Source organism: Pelophylax lessonae (assembly GCF_965119305.1).
Source record: "Pelophylax lessonae genome assembly, chromosome: 9".
NCBI classification, from domain to species: domain Eukaryota; kingdom Metazoa; phylum Chordata; class Amphibia; order Anura; family Ranidae; genus Pelophylax; species Pelophylax lessonae.
The window spans coordinates 27,453,749-27,469,881 of NC_138776.1; the positions used below are offsets into that span (position 1 = coordinate 27,453,749).

The 16,133-nt window shown below is 45.2% G+C and overlaps 1 protein-coding gene across 1 annotated transcript in view; it reads right to left on the reverse strand.

Moving 5' to 3' along the window:
- LOC309564180 (C-type lectin domain family 7 member A-like) overlaps positions 1-16,133 on the reverse strand; it is a gene marked incomplete at its 3' end in the record, with an annotated part of 91,838 nt that overhangs the window by 10,381 nt on the left and 65,324 nt on the right. The window contains exons 2-3 of the mRNA XM_082268812.1: positions 6,078-6,179; positions 5,785-5,853 (exon numbers count right to left, since the gene is read on the reverse strand). Of these exons, the coding sequence (XP_082124938.1) occupies positions 5,785-5,853; positions 6,078-6,179 (171 nt within the window). The remainder of the gene's footprint in view (positions 1-5,784; positions 5,854-6,077; positions 6,180-16,133) is intronic.

Sequence of the window (16,133 nt, forward strand, 5' to 3'; positions counted from 1 at the left end):
CGGGTGAAGACGGAATCCCCTTCGTTTTCAGGTAAGTCTGTCATAGTGTGCTAGAATGTAATGCATACTAGCACATTGTGACCTAAACTGCCCTGGGCCCGATTTTTTTTTTTTTTTTTTTCTGTTGTGATTTACTACCCTTTTAAGATTGGAAAACGCTCCTGCCTAATTGCTTCCAGGAACAAGTACATTTAAGCCCTACTCAGTTATTACTCATTGTAATTATAAATGACCCCAGTCTCGATTTCAGTTTTATAATTTTCCAGCCCCAATGAAGAGGGGCCTTTGAAACCCCAATATGTGTTGGCTGCTTTTGTTTTGTCTACAATGAAAAATGACATTTATTCTGGATATACACTATATTGTCAAAAGTATTGGGACACCTGCCTTTACACACACATTACCTTTAATGGCATCCCAGTCTTAGTCCGTAGGGTTCAATATTGAGTTGGCCCACCCTTTGCAGCTATAACATCTTCAACTCTTCTGGGAAGGCTGTCCACAAAGTTTAGGAGTGTGTCTATGGTAATGTTTGACCATTCTTCCAGAAGCGCATTTGTAAGGTCAGGCACTGATGTGTATGAGAAGACCTGGCTCACAGTCTCCGCTCTAATTCATCTCAAAGATGTTCTATCGGGTTCAGATCAGGACTCTGTGCAGGTCAGTCAAGTTCCTCCATCCCAAACTCGCTCATCCATGCCTTTATGGACCTTGCTTTGTGCGCTGGTTCAAATCACTTGATGGAGGGGGGATTATGGTGTGGGGTTGTTTTTCAGGGGCTGGGCTTGGCCCCTTGGTTCCAGGGAAGGGAACCATTAAGACATCACCATACCAAGACATGTTGGACAATTTCACGCTCCCAACTTTGTGGGAACAGTTTGGGGATGGCCCCTTCCCTTTCCAACATGACTGCGCACCAGTGCAGGCATGGGGTCCCCTCCAAAATCCATACCAGACCTTTATCTGAGCACATCAGAAAGGGCAGTGCCCCCGGGTGACGTAGTTGGGTGGCCCCGCCCCTTTCCTATATAAGAAATGTCAAAGCACAGAGCGGGCAGATGACAGGAGGCCTCCCAAGAAGCGAGAGCGTTTGTTAATTTATTTTCTATTTTTTGGGTCCGGCGAGCAGAGTTATTGACAATGGATTTACATTGAGGGACACTATTTTTATTTTTTAATAAAGGACTTGTCAAAAACTGTTTCTTGTGGTTATTACTTTTTGACACTTTTTTGGTGAATGGGTAGGATACCCATTTACATGGGGGGGGCAGATCTGGGGGCCCCCCTTGCTAATGGGGGCTTCCAGATTCTGATAAGCCCCCTGCCTTTAGACCTCAACAACCACAGCTTAGGGTTGTCGGGAAGAGGCTCTTGTCCCCAGGGCGAATACCCTGCAAATTTGGGTGTTTGGCGCCCGATGAAAAGGCAAATGTTTGGCCCAAACTCATGCTCGGGCCAAACCGTTCACCCATTCCTAGATAATAACCTAGGTGAGGGTTTCTCAACCTGGATTCCTTGGAACCCTAGAGGTTGCTTTGAGGTTCCTTGAGCATTAAAGAGTTTCCTACTCACGGCAAGCACCAATATCAATGATCTTTTTAGCTGTGTGTAAGGGGGCATTTTTCCCATTGGTCAAAAATAATAATTTCTCTTTGGGATTAATAAAGTATTCTGAATTCTGAATTTGAACAATGTAAGAGTGTCCTTCTCCCACTGACAATTAATAGAAGGGGTCTTTCCCCCATTGGTCATTAACGTATGGGACCACTACACCGCCTACCAATAAAAGAAGGGCCTTTTCCAGCAACCACCAATGTAAGGGACACTACAATTTGCACCGTTTCTTATCTGCCCATTATTATTATTTGTTACATTTCATGGTTGTTCTTAAAAACAATGCTTTCCTATAAAGCAGGGTTTTAATATTCTAAGTACACTACATTCTTTATTCTTGTATGTATTATTTTATTTACAACTTCCTGACCAAGCAACTGTGCTGTGAGCTAGAGATATATTATCAGGAAGGGTTCCCTGAGACATGAAAATAAAATGACAGGTTCCTTTGTATTAAAAAGGTTGATAAAAGCTGCCATAGGCTAAATGTAATAAATAGGGATGGGCTCTGTGTTTGAGTCGAACGGAAGTTCGACTCAAACATCAGCTGTTCGTGTGTTCGCAGAGGCCACGCTCCACACTATATAAGGCTGCTGCTTACACGGCAGCCGTGTATAGTGTGTTACAATAGAGATTAGGCAGGTAGTTGGTGCATAGTGTATTGAGTTAGTTTAGTGCAGTCAGTGTAGTGTGCAGGCATACCCCACTTTTAAAATGTATGGATATGTTGTAGTCCTGGGTACCCTCTTGATGCTCCCCAAGTTTTGTGTCTCTGTCACTTAAAGTTCAGAAGCAGTGCCATGTCAAGCTGACCAACATTACCCATAGATGCCAATGTTAAAAACTGTGAGCAGTGCCATGTCAAGCTGATCAAGATTTCCCATAGGAGCCAACGAGCACTGATAGCTGAAAATTGGTCTGGACAGGAAGGGGGTGACAGTGCCCTGTATTTAAGTGGTTAAGGGGAACCCTATGACCGAATTAAAAAAAAAAACGGCATGCCCCCAGCCCCCCCATCTACATCAGGCCCTTAGGGTCTGGTATAGATTTTAAGGGGAACTCCACGCCAAAATTAAAAAAAAAATGGTGTGGGTCCCCCCCCCCCCCCAAATCCATATCAGACCCTTTTCCGAGCATGTCTTTTTTTTTTTTTGTTTTTTTTTTTTTTTACATTTAGGCATTTTTTTCATTTATTTTTTTTTATCTGTATTGCTGCCGGGAGTCGGCAATACATTACAGCCGCAAGCAAGTTTAAATGACATTTTTTTCTTTTAGAAATGTCAGTATTGCTGCAGCAGGCTCCATACATCATACAGATGCGCCACTTTACAGGCAGACTCAGGGGACCCCCCAGGCACAATATTTAAAGGAATTTATAATTTTTCTTGTTTTACTTTAAGCATCATTAAAATCACTGCTCCTGTAAAAACGTGTAGCACTACTCTCATGGGAGCTGCTGAGTGTGGGTTCACCTGGGTTACCATTAGCAACAGCAGAACATTCTGACATGTTTCCAAGTGTTTTTACCTCAGACAAGGACCAGTCCAGTTTCTTTGGTTTTTATGTTTTATTAGGAACTTGGATAGGAGAAGGGATGAGTGGGATACTCCAACTGAACTGAACTATGCACAATAGGCAGGGACAATCCGTAAAATTGCTGATTAACGCTGATTAAATGCTGAATAACGCTATGTTGAGCTAGTCCCGGCAAGGCCGCTTATTCACTTTGCCCTTGGCTGTAAAAGAGTCCTTAAATGTTCCTGAGGTAGCTAATCTTTAAGGTAGACTGTATTGCTGAGACTTCAGGGCCCTTCCTGGCGCCCTCTTTACCCCCTAATCTTCAGGGCTTGACAACTTGGCACCCCCTTTACTGGATCACTCTGGGTTAGTAGGCTCCTTGATCCCCTTGACCCCTCTGGAGTGGTCCCCTCTCTTAGGCAAACCCCTGGGCAGATGCTTAAGTACTCACGACACTGTTTTTCCAGAAGTAATCTGCCCAGCAGCTCCACTTGGTCAACGCACTGGATCCTTCTGCAGCACAGCTCAACCCCTGATCCCTAGGCCAACTGCCTGGACCACCTTCCTCACTTCAGCAGGAGGAGAGACAGCCGTCCACCTCCTCCTGGGACTTTGCTCCCGCCAAAAGACACCCTGTCACATGCCCCCTCCCAATTTATTCCCCAACCCAGGATGCATTGCCGCAATGCCCCCCCACTGGGACAGTCATAAACCCTGGTGTGCTATTCGCTAGGTTTCCTCCACTGTCCAACAAGGTCCCTCATTGGATACAGTGGGGAGACTCCCCAGACTCAACAGGTCACACCTGGAAACATGTGACAGGCTAAATAATAGATCAGACCCTCCTGATATGCAGACAGGGGCACTCTATGCTTTACATAGCACCTACCTAGGAGGGTGCTACAAACGATTGTTTTAAAAACATTTTTTTTGCATTGATACATGTCCCCCAGGGCAGTACCCAGGTCCCCCATACATTTTAATTAGGACAATAACTTGCATATAGGCCTTTAAATTGAGGACTTTTGATTTTTCATGTTCGTGTCCAATAGACTTTATTAGAGAACTTTTTCCCTGTTTGAGATGTTCTATGGCGAACTGAACAGAAGGCAGTTCAGCCCATCACTAATGATAAAAATAAACTTACCTGTACATGATTGGGAGAGGTTCATCCTTAGCTGGTTGTTCTCATTTTCGAAAGACTGACCTTTATAAACTGAAAGGCACAAGAACAGGGGACAAAATAGGTAGAATAAAACTCTTGCATGTTATAAGGGTTCCGTTGGCTCTGGGGCAGCCGCCCCCTACAAAAATCCTGCCAAACTCCAGGAGTATCCCACAAACTTGGAAAGGGGGAAAAGGGAAAAGGAACACATGTACAAATAATACATTAGGTGCAAAAAAATAAGTATACATCTGCTATACAAATTTAAAAATGGGGTGCATTAAATAATGCACCCCCACCAAAAAAAAACTCAGTTTAGTGAAAATAAATTAACAAATGTAAACAGCCTAGCTGACTACCTCTGAAGTTGATGTCACCTGTAGAGGAGAAAGCAAAGAGGTTAGGCATACTATACACATTTAAAATAGCATGGGCTACCTCATCTTGGTAATTTGAAAAGAAGACCCTCTCAGCAGAGGCTTCTCATCCTGTTCCCTGACTTCTCTGCTGTCCAGTCTTGACAGGACGTCCCAAATCCTCCTGGTAGGTGAGTCTGTTGCCTATCACTGGCTACCTAATGCAGAGTCAGTAGAAAAGAGTGAATGCATCATTTCTCTGCTGTAGTCCAATAGCACTCTTCCTAATTTGAGACAGGATGGGTCACTGGAGCCTGAGTGATCCATAGTCCTGCCAAGTCAGAGATGTTTTCTTTTGGGGGCCTCTGGTACCAGAGCACCCCCCACTAGACTTTCTGGATGCACTGCCCATTCTCCTAGCGGCCACCCGCATAGTTTTGTTATGGCCCACTGGCCCAAGGACAGTTCCACTGAAGCTGTAATAATATTTGTAATCCAGTGATCCCGGCCCAATGGCCCAAAGGATCCATGAAGTTGGTGTCCCTCTTTGTGACCCTGGCGTGATAGCCCAAGGGGTCTGTAGAACAACAAAACATGTAAGGAATATGAATAAAATGGGGGTACAAGCCCCAATAGCATCTTTTGAGTCAGCAGTGTGTGCTCTTTGTTTTGGCTAGCCAGTCATTTTTTTTTTTTCTTGATGCAGTCTCTCCTTAAATGTAATATTCTAGGTGTGGGATCCTTACAAGGTTTCCCTGACTGTCCCGAACACGGACTGACCACGCCTGTCCTGATCCGTCTGGGCGGTGGACTTCCACCCGATCCACATATATGGACTGCTTTACCTAGCACCTACCTAGGAGGGTGCTACAAGCGACTGTTTTAAAAACATTTTTTTTTTGCATTGATACATGTCCCCCAGGGCAGTACCCAGGTCCCCCATACATTTTAATTAGGACAATAACTTGCATATAGGCCTTTAAAATTAGGACTTTTGATTTTTCATGTTTGTGTCCCATAGACTTATTAGTGTTCGCATGTTCACTAGAACTTTTTCCCTGTTTGAGATGTTCTAGTGCGAACTGAACAGGAGGGAGTTCAGCCCATCACTAGTAATAAAAATAAACTTACCTGTAGATGATTGGGTGAGGTTCATCCTTAGCTGGTTGTTCTCATTTTCCAAAGACTGACCTTTATAAACTGAAAGACACAAAAACAGGGGACATAATAGGTAGAATAAAACTCTTGCATGTTAGAAGGGTCATCGCTTATCAAGGTGTAAATCAGAGAGAAGAATTATTTCTGATGGTCTTCATGTCCTTCCAACAACCACTCTGATTCTACATTTTATCAGGCAGTTTGATAACACAGGACCAGAGACTCTTTCTTCTAATGGATTGTGACCAGCATACTGTATAACTTACCCAGTGCTTCAATAATACGAATGAGGATGATATTGGATCCTACAAGGACAGTTATAATGACCCCTTTCCAGGAAGGCCACCAGAGTTTCTTCCCACTGTTATCTGTAGAGATTTTAAAGTCTTGGATTAATCATAGTAGGACAAAACCCATCCTACTTTATATTTCAGAACTTTATGACAGCCATGATCATACCTGAGGATAGGGGTGGAATAGAGTGTGTGGGGCTAATTGCAGGGCTAATATCATAATGAATGTTAAGGATATATATGTGGTTTCACAGGTCCCAAGGGTGGGGAACATGTTTCCATGGATAGTGGTAATCACCACCAACAACCTTTTGTACCACGTAGCCAAAACTAAATGGAGAAACACATACACAACTTGTGGCATCCTGCCCTTTTAGATGGGTGGGGCATGGATAAGCCCTGTCCATTATTAAGGTGCCTTTTCAAAGAATTGCAGCGGATTTGTTTGGGTCTTTGTTGAAGATTGCTAGGGACCACCAGTATATTTTTGCTTTAGATTACGCAACCCGCTATCCAGAAGCAATTCCTTTGAGAAACATCTTGGCAAAAACCATCACCAAAGAACTATTCCATATGTTCATCCTCACTGGAATAGCAAAAAAGATGGTTATGAATCAAGGGACACCCTTTATGTCAGGAATGATGAAGGAGTTACAATATGTACACTGCTGAAGAAGATCATTAATCAAACATTTAAGAATCTCTGTATATCATTCATAGTTACATAGCTAGTCTGGTTGAAAAAAGACAAGTCCATCCAGTTCAACCAATACTGATGGGTTGGTGGAGTGGTTTAACAAAGCACTAAAAAGTATATTGTGTTGGGTAATTCACAAAGATGGGTGAGGCTGGGATTGTCTTCTTTCCTATCTCCTGTTTGCTCTCTGCAACATCTGAAATGTCCCACAGTCAACCAGAGGGTTTTTTTTCTATTGAGCAGCTATATGGTAGATAGTCCCACAGCCAACTGGATATTGCGAAAGAAATTTGGAAAGAAGAAGCCATGCCCCACAGCAGTTTGATTTAAATATGTCTCTCCAATGTAGGAGTACATAGTATGAATGCTAAAAAAGCCGTGTTCTATGGCTGTAAGTGCTGCAGAAGACAATATGGACATTGGGGTGAAGAATGAAAGTAATGAAAAAAAACAGCATTTACATTGGGATTGGAAATGGTGTATGGAATTGGTGGTCGGCTAAATGCAGTATATGCAGGTTTTTTTGTATGTGACATGGGAAGAATCAATGAATACATGAAGAGTTATTGCTCTTGTTTGTAGGCAGAATGAGGAAGACATATTCTTACTTGACTGGTGCATAAGAACAGAGATTGTCAGCAGCTGGTTTAAGTAGGAGTGCTGGCAAGACTGTGGAAAGGGCCAGAGGGGATCAGAGAGAAAGGAGGGATGATGCTGTTCAGAGTGGGTGAAGGCTGATTTTGGAGTTTGATCATGGACGAAATGTGGGCTTGTGAGTATAGTGAGTGACCAGTAAGGATAGGCTGGGTCTGAGGAAGTGGGTCCTCCCATAAAAACGCGTCAGCCAAGCTTACACTGACCCCAGCAGGTCTCCTGGCACCATCGGTGCACCTCAGCAGTCTTGGAGGTGACTTTTTCCACTTTTATTTGACATGTGTATATGCGTCATGCGTTTGTGAGTATAATGTATGTTATACTTTCATTTTTAATAAACAATTTTAGTGGTAATGCACTAGGTCGGCACTCCCTTCTCTTGTTATTGTTGATGGGCTGGGTCTGGACTGGGGTACATGTGGACTGCATAGAGATTGTGATCACGGAACTCAAAAACACTACAGGAGGTGCTGGTGGGGATTTGGATTTAAAACAAACCAGAGGCTGATGGGGAGACTATTGGGGGTGAGATACTGGCTGATGGAGAAATAGATGTGAGGAATGTAAATGTACTGAGGATAGGGGAGAGATTGGGACACGTGACAGCAAACATGTCGAAACAAGAATCTGTCAGGGAGGCTGATGGTATTGGGAAATGGCTGTCCGGGGAACAGATTGGAATGTGGGAGGGATGTGTAGGCTTGATTGTGGTGGAGACAGGCTCAGGCAAAGATCCACTCTCAGGTACTGGAAGGAACAACAGTATTTATCAGCACACATAAATTAGATGTGAAGCCGTAGCCCAGCAGTAGGGAAGCTGGGGCCCGGTACCAGGGCATGGCCTGACATTAGAGAAACACTGATATACAGTAAAATATATGTGTGTGTGTTTTTGTACAAGATATTTTTATATGCTATAACAATCTTGTAGCCAGAAGCACATAGGTGTTTTATACCTCAGTACAGAAATGATGTGTATTGAGCTATTCGGCTCTCATACCTGATAGAGGCAAAGCTAATGAGAAGGCTTCCCATACACCTCCTGTTGAGAACCCCCTTGTGTTGATGACAGGGTATAGCAGGACAAGGAGTGACATAAATGCCTGTGGTAGGTCCTGACCATATGACAGCCTGGATACTGCTGAGATGTTTTGATTGCAGGACTGGATCTTGCGCAGGTTACTATCACACTAATGGAAAACAGGAACGTTCAGGTGCAGGAGTCAGAGCTCTAGTCACTACAAGCCAGAGTCAGCAATAACCAGGCAAAGGAGGCACAGATTCAGAAGGCAGAAGCAGGTTAGAAGTCAGGTCAGGGTTGGTATCATATGGGTAGAAGCAGTACAACATCAGCAGGCAGAGGATAAAGTTAGAGCACAAGCCAAGGTCGATAGTAGGAGATCAGAATTAAACAAAGTCAGGAGGCAAAGCTGGGTCAAAGCACAGAATAAACAGGAAGCAGGTCTGGTCATGGGTCAGGTGAGTGGATGACCTCTCAGCAATTCCTTGAGCTCTGATATGCCTTAAATAGGCTACACGCATGAGTCAAGGGCGTATCATGAAATCAGCGGGCCCGTGTGCAAGATCAAAAGTATGCTCTAGGCATTGTAAAAATAAATAAATGTGGGTCACGTAGCGCGCCTTGCCAGAAAGTGGGTGTGGTTTAAACTGCACTAAATATTGGGTGTGGCTTAAAAGGGGTGTGGAGTTTGAGATGACTTACATAGTGCAGAATGTGGTATTGATAAATAGGGAATGTACAGTGTGGAGTGTATGGAGATGGATAGTATGTGCAGTTGTTAGGATTGAGTTCACCTGCTGGTGGCACTGTGTTGCCCTGGGCTGAATGCTGCACTTCCAGTGTCCACCAGCAGGTGTCTCCCAGAAGCCAGCAGGCTTCTATGATCACTTATAACTGTATTCAGCTGCCAGGTGGCTATTTAAGGCTGCTCCTCCCTTTCCCAGGTGCGTCACTATTTTGATTGCCTCCTTGCTGCCTAAACCTAGTGTCTGTGATCCTGATCCATCCTGTACCCCCTTTGCCTTGTTCCTGCTCTCTGCCTAGTATCCAGGCTTGCTTGCCCTCTTCCTTGCTTCCCTGTTACCCTTGTCCCTTATATTGTATATACTTGCAGATAGTTTGTTTTCAGGTTCTTTAGTTATTTGTCTTTGGGGTTGGGTTTGTTTGCTGGCTGGCATTTTCCATGTTCACTGTTGCTGTGTATTCAGGTTTATGTGGTTCACTGTAATAAATCTCACCTTAAGGTTATTTATATGGTTTGGTCTCCGTTTTGATGTGTAGCTACATGTGTCTTGTCTCCCTAGCTTCTGCAGAACCCTGACAGCAGTAGAAGGCTGTGAAGTGTGTGGAGGTGGGTATTATGTGCAGGAGAGGAGTATGGAGTGTATGGCGGTGGGTAGTATGTGCAGTAGAAGGGTATGAAGTGTATGGAGGTGGGTCTCATGTGCAGGAGAGGAGTGTGGAGTGTATAGCGGTGGGTAGTATGAACAGGAGATGAGTATGGAGTGTATGGCTGTGGGTAGTATGTGAAGGAGAGGAGTATGGAGTGTATGGCATTGGGTAGTATGTGAAGGAGAGGAGTATGGAGTGTATGGTGGTGGGTAGTATGTGAAGGAGAGGAGTGCGGAGTGTATGGTAGTGGGTATTATGTGCAGGAGAGGAGTATGGAGTGTATGGCGGGGGGGGGGTAGTATATGCAGGAGAGGAGTATGGAGTGTATGGCAGTGGGTAGAATGTGCAGGAGAGGAGTATGGAGTGTATGGCAGTGGGTAGTATGTGCAGGAGAGGAGTGCGGAGTGTATGGAGGTGGGTAGTATGTTCAGGAGAGGAGTATGGAGTGTATGGCGGTGGGTAGTATGTGCAGGAGAGGAGTGTGGAGTGTATGGCGATGGGTAGTATGTGCAGGAGAGGAATATGGAGTGTATGGCCGTGGGTAGTATGTGCAGGAGAGGAGTGCAGAGTGTATGGATGTGGGTAGCATATGCAGAAGAGGAGTATGGAGTGTATGGCCGTGGGTAGTATGTGCAAGAGAAGAGTATGGAGTGTATGGCGGTGGGTAGTATGTGCAGGAAAGGAGTGCGGCGTGTATGGAGGTGGGTAGTATATGCCGTAGAGGAGTATGGAGTGTATGGAGGTGGGTAGTATGTGCAGGAGAGGAGTGTGGCGTGTATGGAGGTGGGTAGTATATGCAGGAGAGTGTATGGAGTGTATGGAGGTGGGTAGTATGTGCAGGAGAGGAGTGTGGAGTGTATGGAGGTGGGTAGTATATGCAGGAGAGGAGTATGGAGTGTATGGAGGTGGGTAGTATGTGCAGGAGAGGAGTATGGAGTGTATGGAGGTGGCTAGTATATGCAGGAGAGGACTATGGAGTGTATGGAGGTGGGTAGTATGTGCAGGAGAGGAGTGTGGAGTGTATGGAGGTGGGTAGTATGTATAGTGTGACAGACAACAGAGGGTTGTAGTCAATGGAGAACATTCAGAACAAGGTCATGTTACCAGTGGGGTACCTCAGGGATCTGTACTGGGACCAATTTTGTTTAATATCTTCATAAGTGATATTGCAAAAGGCCTCGATGGTAAGGTTTGTCTTTTTGCTGATGACACAAAGATATGTAACAGGGTTGATGTTCCTGGAGGGAAACGCCAAATGGAAAAGGATTTAGGAAAACTAGAAGAATGGTCAGAACTCTGGCAACTGAAATTTAATGTGGATAAGTGCAAGATAATGCACCTGGGGCGTAAAAACCCAAGGGCAGAATATAGAATATTTGACACAGTCCTGACCTCAGTATCTGAGGAAAGGGATTTAGGAGTAATTATTTCAGAAGACTTAAAGGTGGGAAGACAATGTAATAGAGCAGCACGAAATGCCAGCAGAATGCTTGGATGTATAGGGAGAGGTATAAGCAGTAGAAAGAGAGAAGTGCTTATGCCGCTGTACAGAACACTGGTGAGACCTCACTTGGAGTATTGTGCGCAGTACTGGAGGCCATATCTCCAGAAGGATATAGATACTCTAGAGAGAGTTCAGAGAAGAGCTACTAAACTAGTACATGGATTGCAGGAAAAAACTTACCAGGAAAGGTTAAAGGACCTTAACATGTATAGCTTGGAAGAAAGAAGAGACAGAGGGGATATGATAGAAACTTTTAAATACATAAAGGGAATCAACTCGGTAAAGGAGGAGAGCATATTTAAAAGAAGAAAAACTACCACAAGAGGACACCGTTTTAAACTAGAGGGGCAAAGGTTTAAAAGTAATATGAGGAAGTATTACTTTACTGAGAGAGTAGTGGATGCATGGAATAACCATTCCTGCAGAAGTGGTAGCTGCAAATACAGTGAAGGAGTTTAAGCATGCATGGGATAGGCATAAGGCTATCCTTCATATAAGATAGGGCCAGCGACTATTCATAGGATTCAGATATATTGGGCAGACTAGATGGGCCAAATGGTTCTTATCTGCCGACACATTCTATGTTTCTATGTTTCTATAGGAGAGGAGTATGGAGTGTATGGCGGTGGGTAGTATGTGCAGGATGGTGTCAGTAGGGCAGTGAACGTGTCAGTAGTTATTTTTATTATATATTTTTTTACAATTTTGTATTTTTTTTTACAATTTAATTTTTTTATATTTGTTGCAATTCTTTTTTTATTTTTGTTTTTATTAGCCCTGTTGAGGGACTTTGGTGAGATATCAGGGGTCTAAGCAGACCGCTGACATCTCCCCTTTGAGACAGAGAAAGGGACTGAGGACAGAGATTCATCATTCTTTTCCTATGCAACCTCAGCTGCACTGAAGATGAATAAACAGGAGGCAGAGGCTCCTCCTCATTCATAAACTGAAGCATCGTAAACACAGTTTACGATGCTTCAGTTATGACTCGACAGAGTCAGTGATCACCGACTTTGCTCATTCAGAAAAGAAAGGGGCCAGTAAATTACATATTTACCAGACCCCTTCCTCCACTCTCCATCCTGACAGATTGCCTGCAGCCGGCGGGAGAGGAGGGAAGTCAGCAGCGCTATGGGGGGATGAATGGGGCCACAGGAGGACACAGGGGTGAGCTGGAGGAGTACACAGGAGGGCCAGGGTAGGACACAGGGGGATAGAGGAGGACACAGGGGGGGGGACCAGAGGAGGACACAGGGGGCTGGAGGGGATGCAGGGGGGCTAGAGGAGGACACAGGGGGGACTGTGGGAGAATTCAGTGGGGCCGAAGAAGGACACAGGGAGGCAGTCAGAGATGATTGGTTCAGTGGTGGGGGCAGTTACAGGCAGTCACTGATCTCCCTGTATAGCTTTCAATGATGCAACTGACAGCCACAGGAGTGAGAGGACGAGAAGCTCCTCCCTCTCTGCTTCTCCTCCTCTCCCTCCCGCAGCTGACAGCTGCTTCATTGAAAGCAATACAGGGAGATTGGTGCTTGTAATTGACCCCACCACCACACCAATTACATAGTTACATAGTGAGGTTGAAAAATGGCACCAGTCCAATCCAGTTCAACCTATGATGAGTGTGTGTGTGTGTTTTCTGTTAACCATACATTGTATACCCCTGTATGTTGTGGTCATTAAGGTGCCCATCTAATAGATTTTTGAATCTACTGATGCTCCCTGCTGACACCACTGCTTGTGGAAGAGAATTCCACATCCTTACTGCTCTGACGGTAAAGAACCCTTTACGCAGTTTATGGTTAAACCGCTTCTCTTCTAATTTTAGTGAATGGCCGCATGTCTTTTTAAATTCCCTTTCGCTGAAAAGTTTGTTCCCCATGCTAGGGTCATCACCAGTACAGTATTTGTACATTGATATCATATTCCCTCTCAAGCGTCTCCTCTCCAGAGAGAATGAGTTCAAGGCTTGAAGTCTGTTCTCATATCTGAAGTTCTCCATTCCCCTTAATTAGCTTTGTTGCCCTTCTCTGGACTCTCTCCTTCCTGAGGACCGGTGCCCAGAACGGGACGGCATACACCAGATGTGGAAGAATAATCATTTTATCTCTGGAGTGATTCCCATTTTTTATGCATGCCAGTATTCTGTTGGCTTTGCTTGCAGCAGCTTAACATTGCATGCCATTGCTCAACTTGTCGTCTACTAGGACCCCCAGCTGCTTTTCCATCTTAGATTCCACCAGAGGTTCTCCCCTCTAGCGAATAACTTGCTTTCATATTTCTGGCACCCAAATGCATTACCTTACATTTTTCAACAATAAACCTCATTTGCCATGTAGTTGCCCACCCCATTATTTTGTTCAGCTCTTCTTGTAAGGTTTTCATGTCCTGTGTAGAATGTATTGCCCTGCTTAGCTTAGTATCCTCTGCAAATACTGAGATTGAGCAATTTATCCCACCCCCTAGATAGTTTATGAATAAATTAAACAAGATTGGTCCCAGGACAGACGTGCTAATAACATTAACATTACAGTCTATCGTCCCTCATATTCACTTGATATACAGGCATACCCCTTCCCCTTTTTTACCCTCCCTATCTCTGCGATTAAAGGAATACCCTTGAATAGTTGACAGCCAATCATGAGAGCTGTCAAACCAAGTCTCTGAAATTCCCACAAAATCATCCTCAAGTTCTCCCATCTTGCTAGCCAGATTTCTAGCATTAGTAGACAAACCTCGTAATTTTGTCCAGTTGCATACTATACCCTTGTAAGATATTATGAGGCTGCACTTTGGATTTGTCAACTTACCCACCTTGGGTTTTGGATCCACTAATGCCCCCCAATATTGCCTATTGAACCCTGTTCCCCGCTGGCTAGCGCTACATCTGGATCCCCCCCCCCCCCCCCCATCACTTAGTTTAAAAGCCCATCTAACTATTCGGTCATCTTCTCTCCCAGTAAAGCTGCTCCCCATTTAGGTGCAGTCTGTCCCTCCTTTAAAGTCGGCCCAGTTCTCCAGGAACCCGAACCCCTCCTTTGTACACCAGCTCCTCAGCCAATTGTTAACTTCCCTAATCTCCCGCTGCCTCTCTGGTGTGGCTCGAGGCACAGGTAGTATTTCCGAGAATACTACCTTAGATATCCTACTCCTCAATTTAGCTCCTAAGTCCCTGAAATCCTTTTTTAGGACTCACCACCTTCCTCTAACTTTGTCATTGGTACCCATGTGTACCATGACAGCTGGGTCCTCCCCAGCCCACACAATATTCTGTCCACCAGATCTGTGATGTGCCGAACCCGAGTGCCAGGTAAACAACATACTGTTCGGCGCTTACGGTCTTTGTGACAGATTGCCTTCTCTGTCCTTCTAATAATTGAGTCCCCCTACCACCAGAATCTGTCTTTTCTTACCCTTAGCCTCACTCCCGCCCTCAGTGAAGGAGTTTTTCCCCTGGCAGCTAGGGGCGTTGCTCTGCTGCAGCAATGCTGGTCCCTGACTGGTTTCTCCAACATTACGCAACAAGGCGTATTTATTGGGATATTCCAGCCCAGGAGTGGCCTCCTTAACTCTTTCCCCTCTACCCTTCCTTAATGTCACCCAACTACTCTACTCTTGTGTCTGCACCCTTGTATCTCCACCTCCCTCCGTGCTGGCCCCTGCCGAGTACAGTCCCAACCCCTTCTTTAGTATGGAGATTCTTCTCAGTATTGCCAGTTGCTTCCCTAGATTCAGGACCTGGACTTCAAGGAAAGCAATGTGCTCACATTTTGTGCAGCTGTATTTGCCTCGATGATTGGGGAACACATACATGCCACAAGATGTGAACCGAGTCGCATCTCCACACCCGCCAAGCATCCTACCCACTTATTTATAGGGTATTATGGAATTTAACTCTGACCTATTAACTGTTAACAATCATCCCAGACTGTCAATAAGGGATAGATCCTCCATGGGTGCAGTGTGGATCAAAGCACAGTGCCCCCCCCCCCCCATCGGGGCCCGTCTTCAGTGAACACCCTGCACCCATGGATGATACACCACTGGCATTGATGTACTAGTTCATGAACTGCCCCATGCGCACATTGAGATCTTTGGGCATGGTCATCACACTCACACTCTGCACACTTTTAGATGCAGTATCGGGAAATGCTTCACCTACATAATATTTGAACTGGGAGATACTGTAGTGGTACATGAGGACCTGTCTAAAAATTAGGATATTAGAAATATGGCTTAATAAAGGACGTGGATATCTGAAATTATTGCCACTTTTACTGTGGGAGCTTTGATAATCTCTTGATGTAAGCTGAATTTTGCGGCTTGGGCTTTTTTATATCAGGAGGCTGATAGGGAAATATCTTAAAGCGGAGTTCCACCCAAAAGTGGAACTTCCGCTTTAGGGAGTCCTGACCCCCCGACATGCCACATTTGGCATGTCATTTTTTGGGGGGGGGAGCGGGTACCTAGTTTTGACAGGTACCCGCTCCCACTTCCGCTCGGAGCGCCGCGGCGCCCTGAGCGGAAGTTCTCCTCTCCCCCTCCCTCCCTGCAATCTTCTGGGACACGTCAGAGGTCCCAGAAGATTGCCGGCCAATCACGGCGCGCAGCGCGACTCGCGCATGCGCAGTGGGCACCCGGCTGTGAAGCCGCAAACTGTAACAGCCGGGTGCCCACAGCAGTGATGCCGGCGCCGTGGGAGAGGATCGAGGCTTCCGGCGGCCGCATCGCTGGACCGTTGGACAGGTGAGTAAATGGCTG